The 18,937-nt window shown below is 39.5% G+C and overlaps 2 protein-coding genes across 2 annotated transcripts; both read right to left on the bottom strand.

Moving 5' to 3' along the window:
• Positions 1-12,506: 12,506 nt before the first annotated feature.
• LOC129138858 (CAAX box protein 1) lies at positions 12,507-13,352 on the bottom strand. The gene has a single exon (XM_054676972.1). It carries the CDS (start codon positions 13,350-13,352, stop codon positions 12,723-12,725), a length of 630 nt encoding a protein of 209 aa, XP_054532947.1. The 3' UTR covers positions 12,507-12,722.
• LOC104001096 (retrotransposon Gag-like protein 8C) lies at positions 12,507-13,780 on the bottom strand. Its single transcript, XM_016947463.3, has one exon. The coding sequence runs from the start codon at positions 13,667-13,669 to the stop codon at positions 13,328-13,330; it is 342 nt and encodes a 113-aa protein (XP_016802952.2). The 5' UTR covers positions 13,670-13,780; the 3' UTR covers positions 12,507-13,327.
• Positions 13,781-18,937: the final 5,157 nt, after the last annotated feature.

The raw sequence follows: 18,937 nt of genomic DNA, 5'->3' as shown, positions 1-18,937 counted from the left end.
AAAGCAAACCTTATTAAGTGTGTATGCAGCCCCACTGGTTCACATGGTGGACTGGGTAGGGGCTAGATTGTAGCCTCAGTCACTCATTTGGTAAGAGGCACTTCTGAAGTGAGCAACCTATAGATCATAAGCAGCAGCCCTGTTTGCAGTAGCCAAAATTTGAAGCAACATAAGTGTCATCAGTAGGAGTTGGTGATAATATGTAATTATTAATATTGTTAAGCAGAGAGTTGCCATACAGTAATTCTACTCCTAGGTATATATCCAAGAGAACTGAAAATATATGACCTCACAAAAACTTGTACATGAATGTTCATAGCAGCATTATTCATAATAACAAAAAATGAGAAACAACCCAAAACTCCAGAAACTGATGAATAGATAAAATATAGTATATCCGTTCAATGGAATATTATTCAACCTTAAAAAGGAATGAATGCTACATACATGCTACAACTTGGATGTACCTTGAAAACATAATGCTAAATAAAAGAAACCAGTCACAAAATACCACATATTGTATGATTCCATTTAAATGAAACTTCCAGAATACACAAATATATAGATGTGGAAAATCATTTAGAGGTTGCCTGGGGCTTGGGGAAGGAGAAAATAGGGAGGCATAGGGTATTTTCTTGGGGTGATAGAAATGTTCTAAAATTAGATAATGGTAATGGTTGGACAACTCTGCAAGTATACTAAAAACCACTGACTTGTATATTTTTAAAGGGTAATATTATAGTAAGTGAATCATATCTCAATAAAGCTGTTATAAAAAATTAATTGTATTTCTATTTAATAACAACAAAGTAGGAGAAATAAAATTTAACAAAATAATACCATTTATGGTTGTGTTATAAAGTATCAAATATCTAGAAATAAATCTATAAAATAGCTGCAATACCTCAACACTAGTAACTACAAAACATTATTAAGATGAATTAAACAACTAAATAAATGGAAGGATATAAGATGTTAATGATATAAGATGTTAAATTTTCCAATTTTGAATTGGAAAATTCAAAATTGTTACAGTATATATTTTCCCTAAATTTATTTTTAGATTCAATGCAATCCCAATAAAAATCAAGCAGATTTTAGAAGAAAACATAAGAGTAGAGTGTATCTTCATGATATTGGGTTAGACAAAGATTTCTTACACAAAAGACATTGGTAAGTGACTCTAAAATTTATATGGAAAGGCAAAGGATCTAGAATAGCCAAGGTAATATTCAAGAAGTACAAAGTTAGATGGCTTACATTATCAGATATTAAGACTTACTATAAAGGAACATAAATTAAGGTGTATGGTATTGGTACAAGGATAGACAGAAAAATGCAATACAATAAACAGTCCAGAAAGAAATTCACACATATATGGTGACCTAATTTATAACAAAGGCACCATTGCAATTCACTGGGGGGAAAGAATAGTCTTTGCAATAAGTGCTATTGGATCAATTAGATACCTATATTGAAAAATGAACATTGGTCCCTACCTCTCAGCATACATAAAAATTAATTCAGTATGGATCATAGACTTAAATTTGAAAGCTAAAATATGATATTAGAGGAAAGTATAGGAGACTATGATATTAAGTTTGGCAGAGATGTATTAAACAGGACACAAAAAACCACTAATAATGTCTGCCCTCCCAGATAAAATGTTTATTAAGACACTCAGCATACAATTAGCCCTGCTTCCTGACAGCATCCAAGCCAGAGCAAAGCTTCACTTCCTTAAACTTCTCAAAAATCACCTAATATACGCCCAAACACTTCAAACATTTTCTAACACCTTTTTGCTGAGATTCCCAACAGTTCTCTATGGTATGTTCTCCTTCACTGCAATGAATAATAAACTCAATATTTGTTCAATGACAAGATGTCCCTAGTGGTCTTTTCCTGGAAGATATGAACATCAAGAATATAGGAAGTCCTAGCAAGAGCAATCAGACAAAACAAAGAAATAAAAGGCATCCAAAAAGGAAGAGAGGAAGTCAAACTATTTGTTTGTAGACACTATGATTTTACACCTAGAAAACCCCAAAGTCTCTGCCCAAAAGCTCCTGGATCTGATGAACAACTTCAGCAAAGTTTCAGGACACAAAATCAGTATACAGAAATCTGTAGCATTTCTATACACAAACAACATCCAAGCTGAGAGCCAAATAAAGAATGAAATCCCATTCACGATAGCCACAAAAAAATAAAATACCTAGGAATACAGATATCCAGGAAGGTGAAAAATCTCTACAACAAGAATTACAAAATACTGCTGAAAGAAATCAGAGATGACACAAACAAATGGAAAAACATTCTATGCTCATCTACAGAAAAAAATCAACATTGTTAAAATAGCCATACTGCCCAAAGCAATTTAAAGATTCAATGCTATTCCTATCAAACTACCAATGACATTTTTCACAGAACTAGAAAAATCTATTCTAAAATTTCTATGGAACCACAAAAGAGCCCGAATAGCCAAAGCAATCCTAAGCAAAAAGGACAAAACTGCTGGAGGCATCACACTACCCGACTTCATACCATTCGACAAGTCTACGGTAACCAAAACAGCATGGTACTGGTACAAAAACAGACACATGGACCAATGTAACAGAATACAGAGCCCAGATAGAAAACCACACAACTACAACCATCTAATCTTCGACAAAGTTGACAAAAACAAGCAATGAGGAAAGGAATCCCTATTCAATAAATGGTGCAGGGATAACTGGCTAGCATACGCATAAGACTGAAACTGGACCTCTTCCTTACACCATATGCAAAAGTCAACTCAAGATTGATTAAAGACTTAACTGTAAAACTTTAAACTATAAAACCCCTTGAATAAAACCTAGGAAATACCATTCTGAACATAAGTCCTGGCAAAGATTTCAAGATGAAGATACCAAAAGCAATTGCAACAAAAGCAAAAATTGACAAATGGGACCTAATTAAACTAAAGAGTTTCTGCACAGCAAAAGAAACTATCAACAGATAAACAGACGACTTACAGAATAGTAGAAAATAATCGCAAACTAAGCATCTGACAAAGGTCTAATATCCAGAATCCACAAGGAACTTAAACAATTTCAATGAGAAAAAAAAATCTCATTAAAAAGTGGACAAACAACATGAACAGACACCTCTCTAAAGAAGACATGCAAGCAGCCAATAAATAAGAAAAAATGCTTAACATCACTAATCATTAGAGAAATGCAAATCAAAATCACAATGAGATACCATCCCACACCAGTCAGAATGGCTATTATTAAAAGGTCAAAAAATAAGAGATGCTTGCAAGGTTGCAGAGAAAAGGGAACACTTATACACTGCTGGTGGGAATGTAAATTAGTTCAGCTACTGTGGAAAGCAGTTTGGCAATTTCTCAAAGAACTTAAAATAGAACTACCATTCAACCCAACAATCCCTTTATTGGGTACATGCCCAAAGGAATATGAATTGTTCTACCATAAAGACATATGCATGCATATGTTCATTGCAGCACTAGCAATAGCAAGGACATGGAATCAACCTAAATGCTCATCAATGGTAGACTCAATAAAGAAAATGTGGTACATATACACCATGGAATACTGGGCAGCCATAAAAAAGAATGAGATCATGTCCTTTGCAACAATAAGGAACGAGCTGGAGGCCATTATCTTAAGTGAACTAAAGCAGGAACAGAAAACCAAATACCATATGTTCTCACTTACAAGTGGGAGCTAAACATTGAGTGCACATGAACACAAAGAAAGAAACAATAGACACCAGGGCCTACTTGAAGGTGGAGGGTGGGATGGGGGTGAAGATTGAAAAACTACTTATTGGGTACTATGCTTATTACCTAGGCAACAAAATAATCTGTATGCCAAAGCCCTGCGACATGCAATTTATATAACAAACCTGCACAGGTACCCCTGAAACTAAAATTTTTTTTAAAAAAAGAACATATAAATAGCTGCCACCAGTCAATGAAATGAGAAACCAATAAAAAATAGGTGAAATTTTTGAATGGGTGTATTAGTTAATTTTCTGTTGCTTATAATAGAATACCTGAAACAGTGTAATTTTTTTTTTAATAATGTATTCTTACAGTTATGGAGGCAGAGAAGTCCAAGTCAAGGGGTCACAACTGATGAGACCCTTCCTGCTGGTGAGGACTCTTTGCAGAGTCCCAATATGGTGCAGGGTATCACTTGGTGAAGGAGCTGAGTGTGCTAACTTGCAAGCTCAGATTTCCCTTTCCCTTTCTCTTCTTATAAAGCCACCAGTTCCTTTCCCAGAACAACCCATTAATCCATTAATCTATGAATGAATTAATCCATTTACTTTAAGAGATGATCCAATCACCTCTTAAAGGCCCTACCTCTCAATATTGCCACACTGGGGATTAAGTTGTGTTAGTCTGTTCTCATGCTGCTGTGAAGAAATACCCAAGACTGGGTAACTTATAAAGAAAACAGGTTTAATTGACTCACAGTTAAATTGACTCACAGTTCTGGGGAGGCCTCAGAAAACTTAGGATCACAGTGGAAGGCACCTCTTCACAGGGTGGCAGGATAGAGAATGAGAGCCAGCAGAGAAAATGCCAGATGCTTATAAAACCATCAGCTCTTGTGAGACTCACTCATTATCATAAGAATAGCATGGGGAAAACTGCCCCCATAACTCAGTTACCTCCTGCTGGGTCCCTCCCACAACATGTGGGGATTATGGGGATTACAATTCAAGATGAGATTTGGGTTGGGGGGACACAGCCAAACCATATCAAGTTGCACCATGAGTTTTAGTGGGGACAAATATTCCAACCATAGTAATCGGCATTTCATTAAAAAGGGTAGCAAAGTGGGTAAAAAGCATATGAAGAGACACTCATTATCATTAGTAATAATAGAAATGTAATTTTTTTTTTAGAAACAGGGTCTCACTCTGTCACCCAGGCTGGAGTGCAGTGGCACAATCACAACTCACTGCAACCTGGACTTCCCAGGCTCAGGTGATTCTGTCAGCCTCTTGAGTAGCTGGGACTACAGGTGCATACCACCACACCTAGCTAATTTTTTTTTTTTTTTTTTTTTTTTTTTAGAGATATGGTCTCACTATGTTGTCCAGGCTGGTCTGGAACTCCTGTGCTCAAGTAATCCTCCCACCTCAACCTCCCAAAGTGCTGAGATTGCAGGTGTCAGCCACTTCACTCAGCCTAGAAATGCAAATTTAGCACAATGAGATATCACCACAGACTTATCAACTTATACCTCAATAAATAAGAGTGAACACTTGAAACACACAACATAGATGAATCTCACAGACATACAGCATAAATTCTGTATAATTTCATTTACAAGCAGTTCAAAAACAGGTAAAGTTTATCTTTGGTAATAAAGGTCAGAAGAATGTTTATACATAAGAGGCTCCTGCCTGAATGGGGGCATGAGAGTCCTTTTGAATGCTGGAAATGTTCTATACATTGATCTGAGTGGTGTTATACTGATGTATACATATGTAAATGTTCATCTAGTTATACACTTAAGATTTTTATCCTTTGCTGGATGTAACTTATATCTCAGTTTTTTTAATATCAGAAAAAGAAAAAGGATTGTATATTTAGATAAGCAGTAGAAAAGTTACAAAACACCAAACACAAAGAGATCTTTCAAACAACTAAAGAGGAAACACAAAATTAGGCTGACAAATAATTTTTTAATAGCAAAAATGGAAGCTAGAAGACTACAGAATAATGCTGTTTCCATCAATTCTATTCAAATTTGTCACTTTTTAATATCTCTTATATCAAGGTGTTTATTACAATCAATCAAAATTATGAATTGTTGTTGGCCCAGGGGCTGCTGTGACATAATAGTTACTGCCTGCTTACATGCAAACATTAAAAGCACCTGTATCAAAACTTGCCGAACTGATGACGATGGATTAACGGGAAAAATTTAGGACAAAAAAGTGAAATTGTCATTTAAGAACTATTGCATCACTAAGGTTTTGGTGGTACATAATACAATATTATATAGAAAAAAAGAGATATGAATGGTTCCACAAATCAAAGAGACTCAACAAGAATAATTTTAAAAGAATGAGGATAAAATAACTTTTCAGAAAATGAAAGACATCACAGTTTCCCTAATAGACCATTATTAAAGGAGTATATCTATAGGATATACTTTAGAAGAAGGAAAATGTACTAGTATAAATGTCTGGAATGCTGGCAAAGAAAATGGCAAATACATGGCTAAATCTAAACAAACAATAGCATAAATGTCTAATTTGAAGATGAAAAAACAGAGCTAAAGTAATGAGAAGAAGAACATTTACCCTGGGAGGCAATTATTTGTAATTAAAACGTTCTAAGTTCCTTGTATTAATTCATTACTTTTTTCTACTCGTTAAGAAGTTATACACTCTATTTACATTATTTTAGTGATCACTCCAAAAAGTTAATATGCATAGTTAACATATAAATTTAGTCAATACAAAGTAATTAAAGCAACACACTTGACAAAAAGTTAGACCGATGGTACCAAATACTAGTGAGGAAATGGGACCACAAACATTGAGGGCAAGAGTGTAAAGTAAAAGAAATATTTTGGAAAACAACTTGGCTGTGCCTTTAGATTGGGTTCCCCATAAGCTGACTCTGATTGAGGACTCATCGGAAAGTGATATATTAGGAAGTGGTCCAAGTAAAAATATAGTGACCAGGGAGTGGGACCATGCAACAGGGAGAGGAAGAAGGCCGAACAATATTTTGATATCAACCAAGGTACCATTTAGGATCACTTTGGCACAATCCAATAGGGGGACACTGGAGACAATACAGGTCACAAATCACAGTTGTCTCAAACAGAAGCAACAGAGCTGGAATACTTATAACTATATATCTACCAATTATTAGCTAAAGTCTACTCTCTGGAGGACTTTAATTCTCAGATACTGGCTCTTCATGCTTGGAGACAAAAGGAGGTTGGTTCTGTAGTCCTGTGACAAAGAGCCACAGATTCTGGCTATTGGGGGAAAAAGCAAAAGCAGAGCTAAGGTGGATTAAAATGGCCAAGAGTACCAAGGGGATAAAGATAGAATATTAACAGTATCTGTTTTAGTGGGTATTAATCTTAACACCATGGAAAATAATATGACAGCTAGATCCTTCTCCCTCAGCCTTGCTTGCAATTATATGAACTAAGGGCTTAAATATACCCACTTAAAAATACCTGAAGTACACTCAACATTTTACCATTAAGTATGACGTTAGCTATATAGGTTTTTGTAGATGCTCCTTATCAGACAAGAATTCCCTTCCAATCCCAATTTGCTGGGATTTTTTATGAACTGATGTTCAATGTTGTCAAATGCTTTCTCCTCCTATGACCAAAGAACATCAAGCTTTTAAAATTTATCGAGACTTGTTTAATGCCTTAGTAAATGGCTTATCTTGGTGAATGTACCATATGCACTCGAAAACACTGTGTATTAGCTGTTTGATACAGTGTTCTAGACATGTGTATTATTCTTTAGATTTTCTATGTCCGTGCTGGTATTTCGTCTAGTTGTTATATTAACTATTGAGAAAACATTGTTAAAATTTTCAATTTAAAAAAATACCTGGAGTATAATCTCTTGTTTGCAAATGCCTGTTTCTCTATCTGTACTGGTGTAAAAGAGTAGGCAGAAATATGGACTCCATCTTAAAATGATGATGAAATAAGGTCATGTGCATGAGGCACATCTAACATTTCTTTGTACATATTAGGACCTCGTTACACATGTCTTCATCATTTTTAAGTATTACAAATTAATATGTTTTTGTTTTGGCAGAGGGGACAAGGCTGGATCTGATGTCATGGCTACTTACATGGCAAGTTCTTTACTCTCATCTTGATGGCCTTGATTACATACATTGTGTAGACGCTAATTCATTGAATGGGTTCAAATGACCCATGCTGGTCTGAGGTTCCAGCGTTGCCCAGGAGAGTCCTGTTCAATGCACTCTGTTGTCTAGTCTTCTGCTAACACTAGAGATATAAGAATACTCATTAAACTCACTTTGGAAATGGCTGGACAGTTGGTGAGAGAGGGACTCCAAATTCAGCCAGGGTAATATTCCCACTCAGGTAATAACAGTAAAGGAAAGCACTGAGAATGATGATTATAGTCAGGGTATTACACAGCTTTGGCTTCCAACATAGGCTACCTCTGTGATTCCATGAAGGCAGATCAAACTGGGAGCAGTGGAGCCTTTGGAAGGATTGTAGGCAACCTTTTAAGTTGAAAGTCAATTTGAATGTACATATCCTTTAACCTTATATTCTCTACACAATCAGCCCAGAACCACTTTAGAATAAATTCTCCTCCTTAAGATTTCCTGCTGAATGTGAATGTGGCCCCCAAATTTGTGGGTGGTTACATCTGAATTTTTTTTTTTTATGTTTGATCCTTGTATTTTTTCACAACATCTTATGGGCAGGTATTCTTTTTTTTTCTTTCACCATTGTACTTGGTAACTTTGCTAACTCATTATTTGAATATACTTATATTCTTTTGGGAAGTTGGGAACACCTCAATGTTGGAGACCTCCTTAAATTTTGACAAGGTCTAAATTCAACTTTGCTGTTGTCTTCATCCCTAAAAATGTCATTTAATGCTCAATATCTGAAAGCTGATTAATAGGCTTTCATATTAAAAGTTAAATATTGCTCCCTATAGAGGCCTAAAAATGATTTTTTAAAAAAAATCCTTAGCTGTATTACTTTTATACCTTCAGACATCAACTATCTCCACCAGCCCCATGGTTTGGGGGATGAGAGTAGGGTGTGAAAGTAGAATTAAAAGTATTCCAATTGTTTCAATTATGGTAGGGCAAAAGAGAGGGAGAAAGTAAACATTTTGTAAAAGCCTTACCTTTTTGGTGATAGAGGTGAAACAGGACCCAAAAAAAGGAATTTTATTGTGGGAAAAAGTATTTATTTTTGGGAATATTATCTTTATTGAAATTAAAGTTTTAGTAATGATAGAGGCAAAAAAAATTCCCTCTCATTACTCATGAGAATATAATTTGAAAACAATCTTTCTGGAGTGAGATTTTTAACAAACAGTTAAAATTGCATGGCCTTTGATATATACATTAGTTTTAGGAATCTATCCTAATGATCTTACCAAAACTTTGTTTGCTTCTAATGTGAGTAAATATGCAGTCCTCCACTCAGGTTGCAGAGTGGGTACTATTGCAGTCTTTAGCCCAAGACCCAAATTAACAGGCTTACTATAATTTCAGGGTTGTTAAATCCTAAATGTTCTCTTTTTGATCATGTGACAATATGCTCTCAGCAGCCTAAGACACAGCAACAGCCACATCAGGGAGAGAAAAATAGGTTCCAGGATCAGCTGGGCACTATGGCAGGGCCTCTGCAAGCAGTGGGCTAAAGGGGACAGGCATTAGAATCGGGGTACTGCCTCAGGGTTGGAAAAGAGAGACCCACTGAAGTGAGAGTCAGGGGCAGAATGAATTTGGTGACCATCTGTTAAGGACCAGTAAGGGAGTGGGTATGAAGAGGACTGGGGACAAGTGAAAGAAGGTGGTACAACCGTCAAGAGGGCCAAAAGCAGCTGTGTACGGGGAAGAGAAGGAGCTCAGTTCTGGGCCGGCAGCTACAGAATCAAGCCAGGCAGCCTTCCCTGAACCACCTTCTCCATCATCATAAAGTCAGGGATTGCTCATGCACATAAAGTCCAGGTACTTTCAGTCCTGGGGTCCGTGATGAGCTTCAGTGGTGGTAAGATAGAGGGACTTTGATTGCCCTCACCAAGTTTTGAAGGCTTTGTAGACTCCTTTTATTCTTTACTGTTCAGATGAGATCATTTCCCCATGTCATTAAATAGTTTGAGATCATCATGGCCTTTCATTTTACTTCATTTCACTGGGTATGTGTTCTGACTGACCTTTGTCCATCCCATACCTGGTCCCAACAGATTTCATACTTTTCATTTTAGGCTCTTTGATGCTCAGAACTGCTTATTGCAGTACCTGTGTAATCTGAGTGACCTTCATGATGGAAGACAAAACAGTGTTGCAGTATCTATAGAAGCAGGCAGGTCATCAGACCTCTGCAGTGGCACCTGGAGGAAGCATCCCTGCATCTAGGACTTCTGGTACTCAATCTCTCAGCCTACTCCTTTGGCCCTCCAGCCTCCTAGTGACAGGCAGATCAGGGACACTCACAAAGGGTCCCTTTGAAATCCCCTTCCTTACTACATCTCTGCCTTAAGGTTGACTCTGTGTACAGGATTGCAGTTAGGCCACTGGTAGTAAGTGGGGAGTGACCTTTCACTAGTATATTCTACCAGGATTCCCCTGAGAACCAAGGCCTCAGGGCACTGAACCGTCCAAAGGCTACTTTGTTCCCCTATTAAATCTTTGTGGATCTGAGTGTCACAAAAATTTGTTTAAAGTTATCTTAATTATAGGCTTCAAGTCATTACTGGTCCCAATCACCAAAAGAAAGAGGTTAATTGTATTTCTGTTCTCTTTCTTATATTCATCTTCCATATTGTCACTTTTTATGTTTCTCCATCCTTTGGAGGTAAGGCCTCTTGCTTGGGTATTGACCACATTGCAAAGAATGAAGTGAGGGAAACAGTGACAACTGAAAAGGTGAGACTGCAAAGTAATACAAAAGAGCCCCTTCTACTCTTACAAATGCCATTCCTTTGTCCCTTTATGGAATCCTGTGAAGATGTTCATGATTGTGAATTATTACCCTACCCAAGACATTTGCAGCACAAAAGAGGACCCTTGAGATGATAAAACTAGCATAGATCAAGGAATAAGTCTCATTCTTGTAGGAGGAAGAAAACTGCTGGGGCATCGTTGTTGAGGGAAGTTGGGGGTTACTGACATTGTTCAAAGGATACCTAGAAGGTCCCTGCCCATTCTACCTACCTCCAGAGCCAGTGGACAGAGAGCACAGGGAATATGCTGGACCTACTCAGTAATGTAAACTGCTTCCAAGCACTTTTCCAACCACTTCAGCAGAATCTGTGTTTAAAACTAAACAGTGAATATGCTTAACACAATCTTCCTTCATACCCATCCAGGAAGGCTGTCAGCACCTTGAATTGGCCTTCATGATTAGCCCGGTTTCAGTGTTTTAAGAGCCCTGTAAATCATAAAAACTTTATTTTATTAAGCAATTTGAATTTTATCTCTGATTTCAAAAAGATTTTGACCTATTATATGCCAAACTACAAATTCGTGATGTTTCCACTACTTCTGGGAATACAAATATTATCACATACCTAATACAGATAATAATGTACCTCCACCTCCACATACAGCCCTATGAATCACTGCTGAATGGCAAATTTTCACCTATTTAAATGAAGAGAGAGAAGCAATAAAATAAACAAAAAAAAACACTCTTGTGATTTATTCCTCATTCGTATGCTCTGGAAAAATAACACATATTAGAAATGGGGCAGAGAGGCCAGGCATGGTGGCTCACACTTGTAATCCCAGCACTTTGGGAGGGCAAGGCTGGGGGATCATGAGGCCAGAAGACTGAGACCATCCTCGCCAACATGGTGAAACCCTGTCTCTACTAAAAACACAGAAATTAGCCAGGTGTGGTGGCACGTGCCTGTAGTCTCAGCTACTCGGGAGGCTGAGGCAGAAGAATTGCTTGAACCCAGGAGGCAGAGGTTGCAGTGAGCCAAGATCATGCCACGGCACTCCAGCCTGGGCAACAGAGTAAGACTCCATCTCAAAAAAAAAAAAAAAAAAAAAAAAAGAAGGCAGAGAGTTGTTGACTGAGTGCTGCCCTACAAGCCCACCTTAGGATAATCTATCGGGATACTGAGCTTTTCCCAGAGATAGATGGGGTGGCAGAGGCATGTTAGCACAGTAGATTTCAAAGATTAGCATGCAGAGATATGTTGAAGATAATTTTGTTTTCTGCCCATTAGGGAAGGTGGTAATTGTATTGTGTTTCAGGTCATTCATTAAACAAGTTTGTACCTAAATTAACTACAGTTCTGCATTCCTTTCTCCACTACCTACCCAATTAAAGCAATATAAATGTAAATGCTTTTTCTGAAGTATCTAAGCCACTTAGCTGGTTCCCTGATAATGCGTTAAATAAAACTGTGAGAGGTGTTCACCAACAAATGTGTGAGATGTATGGCTTGTAACCATTTGGGGTATATGCTTTTAGACAGTTTTTTGGAAATGAGGGAAGAAAAAGCACCCTTTCTGACTATTCCTTACCTTATCTTGGCCACATTCAGATTAAGGTTCATTTCCTAAGAGGCACAAAACTGCTTGTTTACAACACTAATCGTCTGGGATTGGTCACTGGTGAGATCTCCATTTGCAGGACACCACAGGACTCTGTGTCAACATCAGTCATAGCATCGCAGGGCATATAGTTTTTGAACAAGATATGGACCCCATTTACAGAACCAGGGAGGGAAAAGTGCCATATTCATTGAGACCATTTCTTTTCAATAATGTCTGACATTTATTGAAAATAAGGAAAAGACTTTCTCCAGGTAGTGTATTAGAGCAGAGCAGAATGCAGGGGTTACTGTGTTGAACAAAAGGCACACATCAGAGAGACAGTTGCAAACTCAGAATACTGGGTTATGGGCAAAACTAACTGGTCCACAAGAGAAAATGAGAGACTCGATTTGGCTGCCAGGCACACCTGGGCCTAGGCAAGAACACAAGAGGTTTCTGGGGGTGGGGAGGAAATAGGTCTCGCTGAAGGTGACAGATCCCTTGGGGGGCGGCCAGCTGTCTGGATCACTGTCCAGGGACTGTGGCCAGCCCAGATACCTCCGAGGTGAGTCCAGATCACTAGGAGCAGCAGTCTGTCGGTGGGATGCGATGGATGGCGATGGCTGTGGCAGCGCAGGTCTGTGGGCAGAATGATGTAGTCGTCTGGAAGTCTGGTGGGGAGGAGAGGGCTTGGCAGCGGCGGCAGTGGGTGGTCTGTCCAGTGTGTAACAGGAGCCCAGCTTGCAGCTGGAGCGCAGGACAGCGTCCAAATGTACATGGGAGGGGCTGGCTGGCTGGAAGGAGAGGGCGGCGGCTCGCTCCAGAGTGAGGCCCAGGGGCGGCAGCAGGAGCCTGGAGCGCTATTCCTGGAACAAAGGCAAGCACTACGCGGGAGGGAACAGGAGCGCAGGGGACATCGCGGCGGCTCGAGGGGGAGGGAGGCGCGGAGGGAGGGCGCCGGTGGCGACCCTGGCGGCGGCCAGTAACACAGCGGACCCTCCCCAGAGCACCCGCCCCCAGGCCCGAGGGTCTCCCGGCCTAGAAGTCCTCGTCCTCCTCCCATCCAAAGACTCGCTTCATCTCGGCCAGAAAGCCCCGGTAATCATTGAGGAGGGGGCTCTCCTTCTTGATGTAGGGGATCACCCACTGCAGGGCGGGCCCCGTGAGGCGGGTGATGAGGAACGTCACCTTCAGGGCGTCGCTGGAGAACGTGTTCTCGTCCACGAACATGTAGGAGCCCGTCTGCACGATGAACTCCGGGAGTCGGTCGGTATCGCCGTCAAACGTCTCGGGAAAGGGAATCGGGTTCCTCCAGCGACGCGTCGCAGGCCGGATCGGCAAGGCCAGGAGGGCCTTTATCAGCTGCACCCGACCGTCCATCGCTGCTCCTCGCTTCGCTGGACGTCAATGGGCTCCACCCGGCTCTGCAGAGGTCAGTACCGAGGCGTCGCCGGAAATGCGTGTCCACGAAGGCCGGCCTAGGCTTGGGTGGGCGGGGCCACGAGCGGGGCTCCAACCCTCTCATGGACTCCGCCCACAAAGCCGGGTGGTCCCTAGTACGCAGGCGTGTCGTGGGGTATACACTGGCGAAGAGGGGCCTAAAGCCCTCAAGGAGGCCGACTTGTATCGGAGAGGCTGGGCTAAGGTTTCCTGAGGTAGCGGGACGGGGAGCAGGAGAGGAACCAGGGAGACCTGGTGGTGTACGGGGCGCGGGGAGCTCGCTCCGAGGGGATGTTAGGGGCCCTACGTAGTTCTGGTAGTTGAGGAGTCCTTCGGCAGCACTCGTCCCCACCTCTCATCAGCCCTTGGGTATGCATTCAAGGAGCCTTGGCCCTAGACGCCACTCGTATGAGGTTCTGTGAACACATTTTCCTGCTGCTTCTTTCATCTCTCAACCAGATTATTGGCTCCCTATTTTGCAACATTAATAGAGAAGCCCCACATATTAGCAAATACAATCCAGAGCAGCATATTCAAAGAGTAATGCACCACGCTTGAGGGATGGATACTCCATTCTCCATGATGTGATTATTAACACCTAGCATTTGATAGCACAACAAGATGACTACAGTCAAAATAATTTAATTGTACATTAAAAAATAACTAAAAGTATAATTGGATTGTTTGTAGCACAAAGGATAAACGCTTGAGGGGAATGGATGCCCCATTTACCATTATGTGATCATTATGCATTGTATGCCTATGTTAAAGCATTTCATGTACCCCATAAATACGTATACCTATTATGTACCCACAAAAAGTATAAATAATTTTTTAAAAAGAATAATATACCACGAGCAGTTAATGTAAGGAGGGTTAAATATTAAGAAATCTCTTAATTTGTTATAAAAGCTGCCCTCAGTTCTCTGCCATGTTGCCCTGTCCATAGGCAGTTCACAACAGTGCCGCTTGTTTCTTCATGGAACAAAGGGAGAATGTGTCTCCTTGAAAGATGGAGTCATGAAGGGGTGGCCAGCCCCTCCACACCTGTGGGAGGGTTTCTTGTCAGGTGGGACGAGAGACTGAGAAAAGAAATAAGAGACAAAGTATAGAGAAAGAAAAGTGGGCCCAGGGGACCAGCGCTCAGCATACGGAGGACCCGCGCTGGCACTGGTCTCTGAGTTCCCTCAGTATTTATTGATCATTATCTCTACCATCTCGGAGAGGGGCACGTGGCAGGACAATAGGGTAATAGTGGGGAGAGGGTCAGCAGGAAAACATGCGAACAAAGGCCATAATTAAGTTTAAGGAAAGGTGCTGTGCCTTGATGTGCACGTATACAAACATCTTGGTGCATTAAAGAGCAGTATTGCCGCCAGCATGTCTCACTTCCAGCCCTAAGGTGGTTTTCTCCTATCTCAGTAAATGGAACATATGATCGGGTTTTACACCGAGACATTCCATTGCCCAGGGACGATCAGGAGACAGATGCCTTCCTCTTATCTCAACTGCAAAGAGGCCTTCCTCTTTTACTAATCCTCCTCAGCACAGCCCTTTACAGGTGTCGGGCTGGGGGACGGTCAAGTCTTTCCCTTCCCAGGAGGCCATATCTCAGGCTATCATATGGGGAGAAACCTTGGACAATACCTGGCTTTCCTAGGCAGAGGTCCCTGCAGCCTTCGGCAGGCAGCGTATTGTGTCCCTGGGTACTTGAGATTAGAGAATGGTGATGACTTTTAACAAGCATACTGCCTTCAAGCACTTTTTTAACAAAGTGCATCCTGCATAGCCCTAAATCCATTAAACCTTGAGTCAACACAGCACATGTCTCTGCAAGCACAGGGTTGGGGCTAGGGTTACAGATTAACAGCATCTCAAGGCAGAAGAATTTGTCTTAGTACAGAACAAAATGGAGTCTCTTATGTCTACTTCTTTCTACATAGACACAGTAACAGTCTGATCTCTCTTTCTTTTCCCCACAAGTCATGTATAAACTAACGTAATCATGGGAGTTACATCTCATCACCTTTGCCACATTCTATTGGTTAGAAGCAAGCCATAGTCCCCACCTGCACTGAAAGATATGACCAGGACATTGGGATGTTGGGAGCCACCTTAGAATCTGTCTGCCACAGCATGGATATACAAATTTGGTGATCCATTCATTTGTTGGAAGATATTTGGCACATTTACAGGTTTTGGAAATTACAAAGGAATCAGCTATAAGCATTTATGTACAGATTTTTGTGTGAGCATAGGTTTTCATTTTTCTAGAGTAAATTCCTAGAGCAAAGATTTGTGTCATATGGTTCCCAATAAAAACTCTCATTAAACTTTGAAGGGAGCTCCTAAATCTGAGGAAGCGCATCTACAAAAAACCTACAGCTATCATACTCAAAGGTGAAAGCCTGAATGCTTTTCACTCTTAGATCAAGAACAAGACATGTAGAGGGGAACAACACACACTGAGGCCTATCAGAGGGTGGAGGGTGGGAGGAGGCATAGGATCAGGAAAAATAACTAATGGCTAATAAGCTTAATACCTGGGTGATGAAATAATCTGTACAACAAACTCCCATGACACAAATTTACCTATGTAACAACCTGCACTTGTACCCCTGAACTTGAAAGTTATGCCCACTCTCATCACTTTAGTGCAATATTGTACTGGAGATTCTAGACAGTGCAATGAGGGCAAAGAAAATAAGGAAAGGAAAAAGTAATAAAAGGCATCTAGATTGGACAGGGCAAAGGCAAACTTCTGTTATTCATACACAACAGGATCATGTATATAGAAAACAGATTTTCTAAGATCAACAAAAAATACTAGAACTAAGAAGCGAGTTTCCCAAGGTTGCAGGACATAGGCGAATATACAAAAATCAATTGTAATCCTAGTAACGAACGAGAGAAATTTGAGCTAGAATTTTAAACACCATAAAAACGTAAAAAATGTTAGGGTTAAATATGACAAAGGAGATGAGACTTGTACCCTGAAGACTACAGAACATTCCTGACATATATTACAAAATATCTGAATATTGGAGAGATATAGTCATGAACTGGAAGATTTGATATTGTTAGTATATCAATTCTCCCAAAATTGATGTATAGATTCAAAATCCCAGCAAGTGTTTTAACATATAAAAAACAACTAATTGCTTCTAAAATTCATAGGGAAATGCAAAAAAAAAAATGCATTAGCAAAAACAGCTTTGAAATTGAAAAAATAAGTTGGAGGACTAGTAATATTTGATTTCAAGATTTATAATAAAGCTACTGCAATTAAGACAATGTGATATTGTTATCAAAATAGACAAATACAGTCATCCCTTAGAATTTACAAGGGATTGGTTCCAGGACCCCTGCAAATACCAAAATCTGAGGACACTCAACTCCCTTATATAAAATGGTATAATATTTGCATATAACCTATGTATATCCTCCCATATACTTTAAATCATATCTAGATTACTTATAATACCTAATACAATATAAATGCTATGTAAATAGTTGTTACCTCATATTTTTAATTGTACTCTTTTTCTAATTTTTACTTTTATTTCAATAGTTTCTGGGGTACAGGTGGTTTTTTGTTACATGGATAAGTTCTTTAGTGGTGATTTCTGAGATTTTAGGGCACCTGTCACCCAAACAGTGTACACTGTACCCAATACGTAGTCTTTTATCACTCACTCCCCTCCCATCCTTCCCCCAGGGTCACCAAAGTCCATCATATCAATCTTATGCCTTTGCATCCTCATAGTTTAACTCGACTTGTAAGTGATAACATACAATATTCAGTTTTCCATTCCTGAGTTAACTTCACCTAGAATAATGGCCTCCAGCTCTATCCAAGTCGCTGAAAAAGACATTATTTCATTCCTTTTTATGGCTGAGTAGTAGTACATGTTGTATATATACCACATGTCCTTTATCCACTCGTTGGTTGATGGGCACTTAGGTTGGTTCCATATCTTTGCAGTTGCGAATTGTGCTGCTATAAACATGCATGTGCGTATGTCTTTTTCACAGAGTGACTTATTTTCCTTTCCTTATTTCCCAGTAGTGGGATTGCTGGATTGAATGGCAGTTCTACTTTTAGTTCTTTAAGGAATCTCCATACTGTTTTCCACACTGGTTGTACTAATTTACATTCCCACAAGCAGTGTAAAAATGTTCCCTTTTCCATACATCCATGCCAACATCCATTGTTTTTGGACTTTTAAATTATGGCCATTCTTGCAGGAGTAAGGTGGTATCTCACTGTGGTTTTAATTTGCAGTTCCCTGATGATTAGTGATGTTGAGCATATTTTCATGTTTACTGGCTGTTTGTGTGTCTTCTTTTGAGAAATGTCTATTCATGTCATTTGCCCACTTTTTGATGAGTTTTTTTTCTTGCTGATTTTTTTTTTAGTTCCTTGTAGATTCTGAATATTAGTCCTTTGTTGAATGCATAGTTTGTTAATACTAGCTGTCTACTCTACTGATTATTTCTTTTGCTGTGCAGAAGATTTCAGTTTAATTAGGTCCCATTTATTTATTTTTATTTTTGTTGCATTTGCTTTTGGGGTCTTGGTCATGAATTATTTGCCTAAGCCAATGTCTAGAAGAGTTTTTATGATGGTATCTTCTAGAATTTTTATGGTTTCAGGTCTAAGGTTTAAGTCTTTGCTCCATCTTGAGTTGAATTTTTTTATAAGGTGAAAGATGGAGATCCAGTTTCATTCTTCTACATGTGTCTTGACAGTTTTCCCGGTACCATTTATTGCATAGGGTGTCCTTTCCCCAAATTATGTTTTTGTATGCTTTTTTAAAGATATGTTGGTCGTGTTTGACTTTATTTCTGGGTTCTCCATTCTGTTACATACCTATTTTTATACCAGTACCATGCTGTTTTGGTAACTATAGCCTTGTAGTATAACTTGAAGTCAGCAAATGCGATGCCTCCAGATTTGTTCTTTTTGCTTAGTATGACTTTTGCTATGAGGGCTCTTTTTTTTGATTCCATATGAATTTTAAGATTGTTTTTTATACTTCTGTGAAGAATGATGAGGGTATTTTGATGGTAATTGCATAGAATTTGTAGATTGCTTTGGGCAGTATGGTCATTTTCACAATATTGATTCTTCCCATCCATGAGCATGGAGTGTGTTTCCACTTCTGTCATCAATGATTTCTCTCAGCAGTGTTTTGTAGTTTTCCT

Source organism: Pan troglodytes, chromosome X (genome assembly GCF_028858775.2).
Source record: "Pan troglodytes isolate AG18354 chromosome X, NHGRI_mPanTro3-v2.0_pri, whole genome shotgun sequence".
Lineage (NCBI taxonomy): Eukaryota > Metazoa > Chordata > Mammalia > Primates > Hominidae > Pan > Pan troglodytes.
This window is presented reverse-complemented; position numbering and strand designations above follow the sequence as displayed.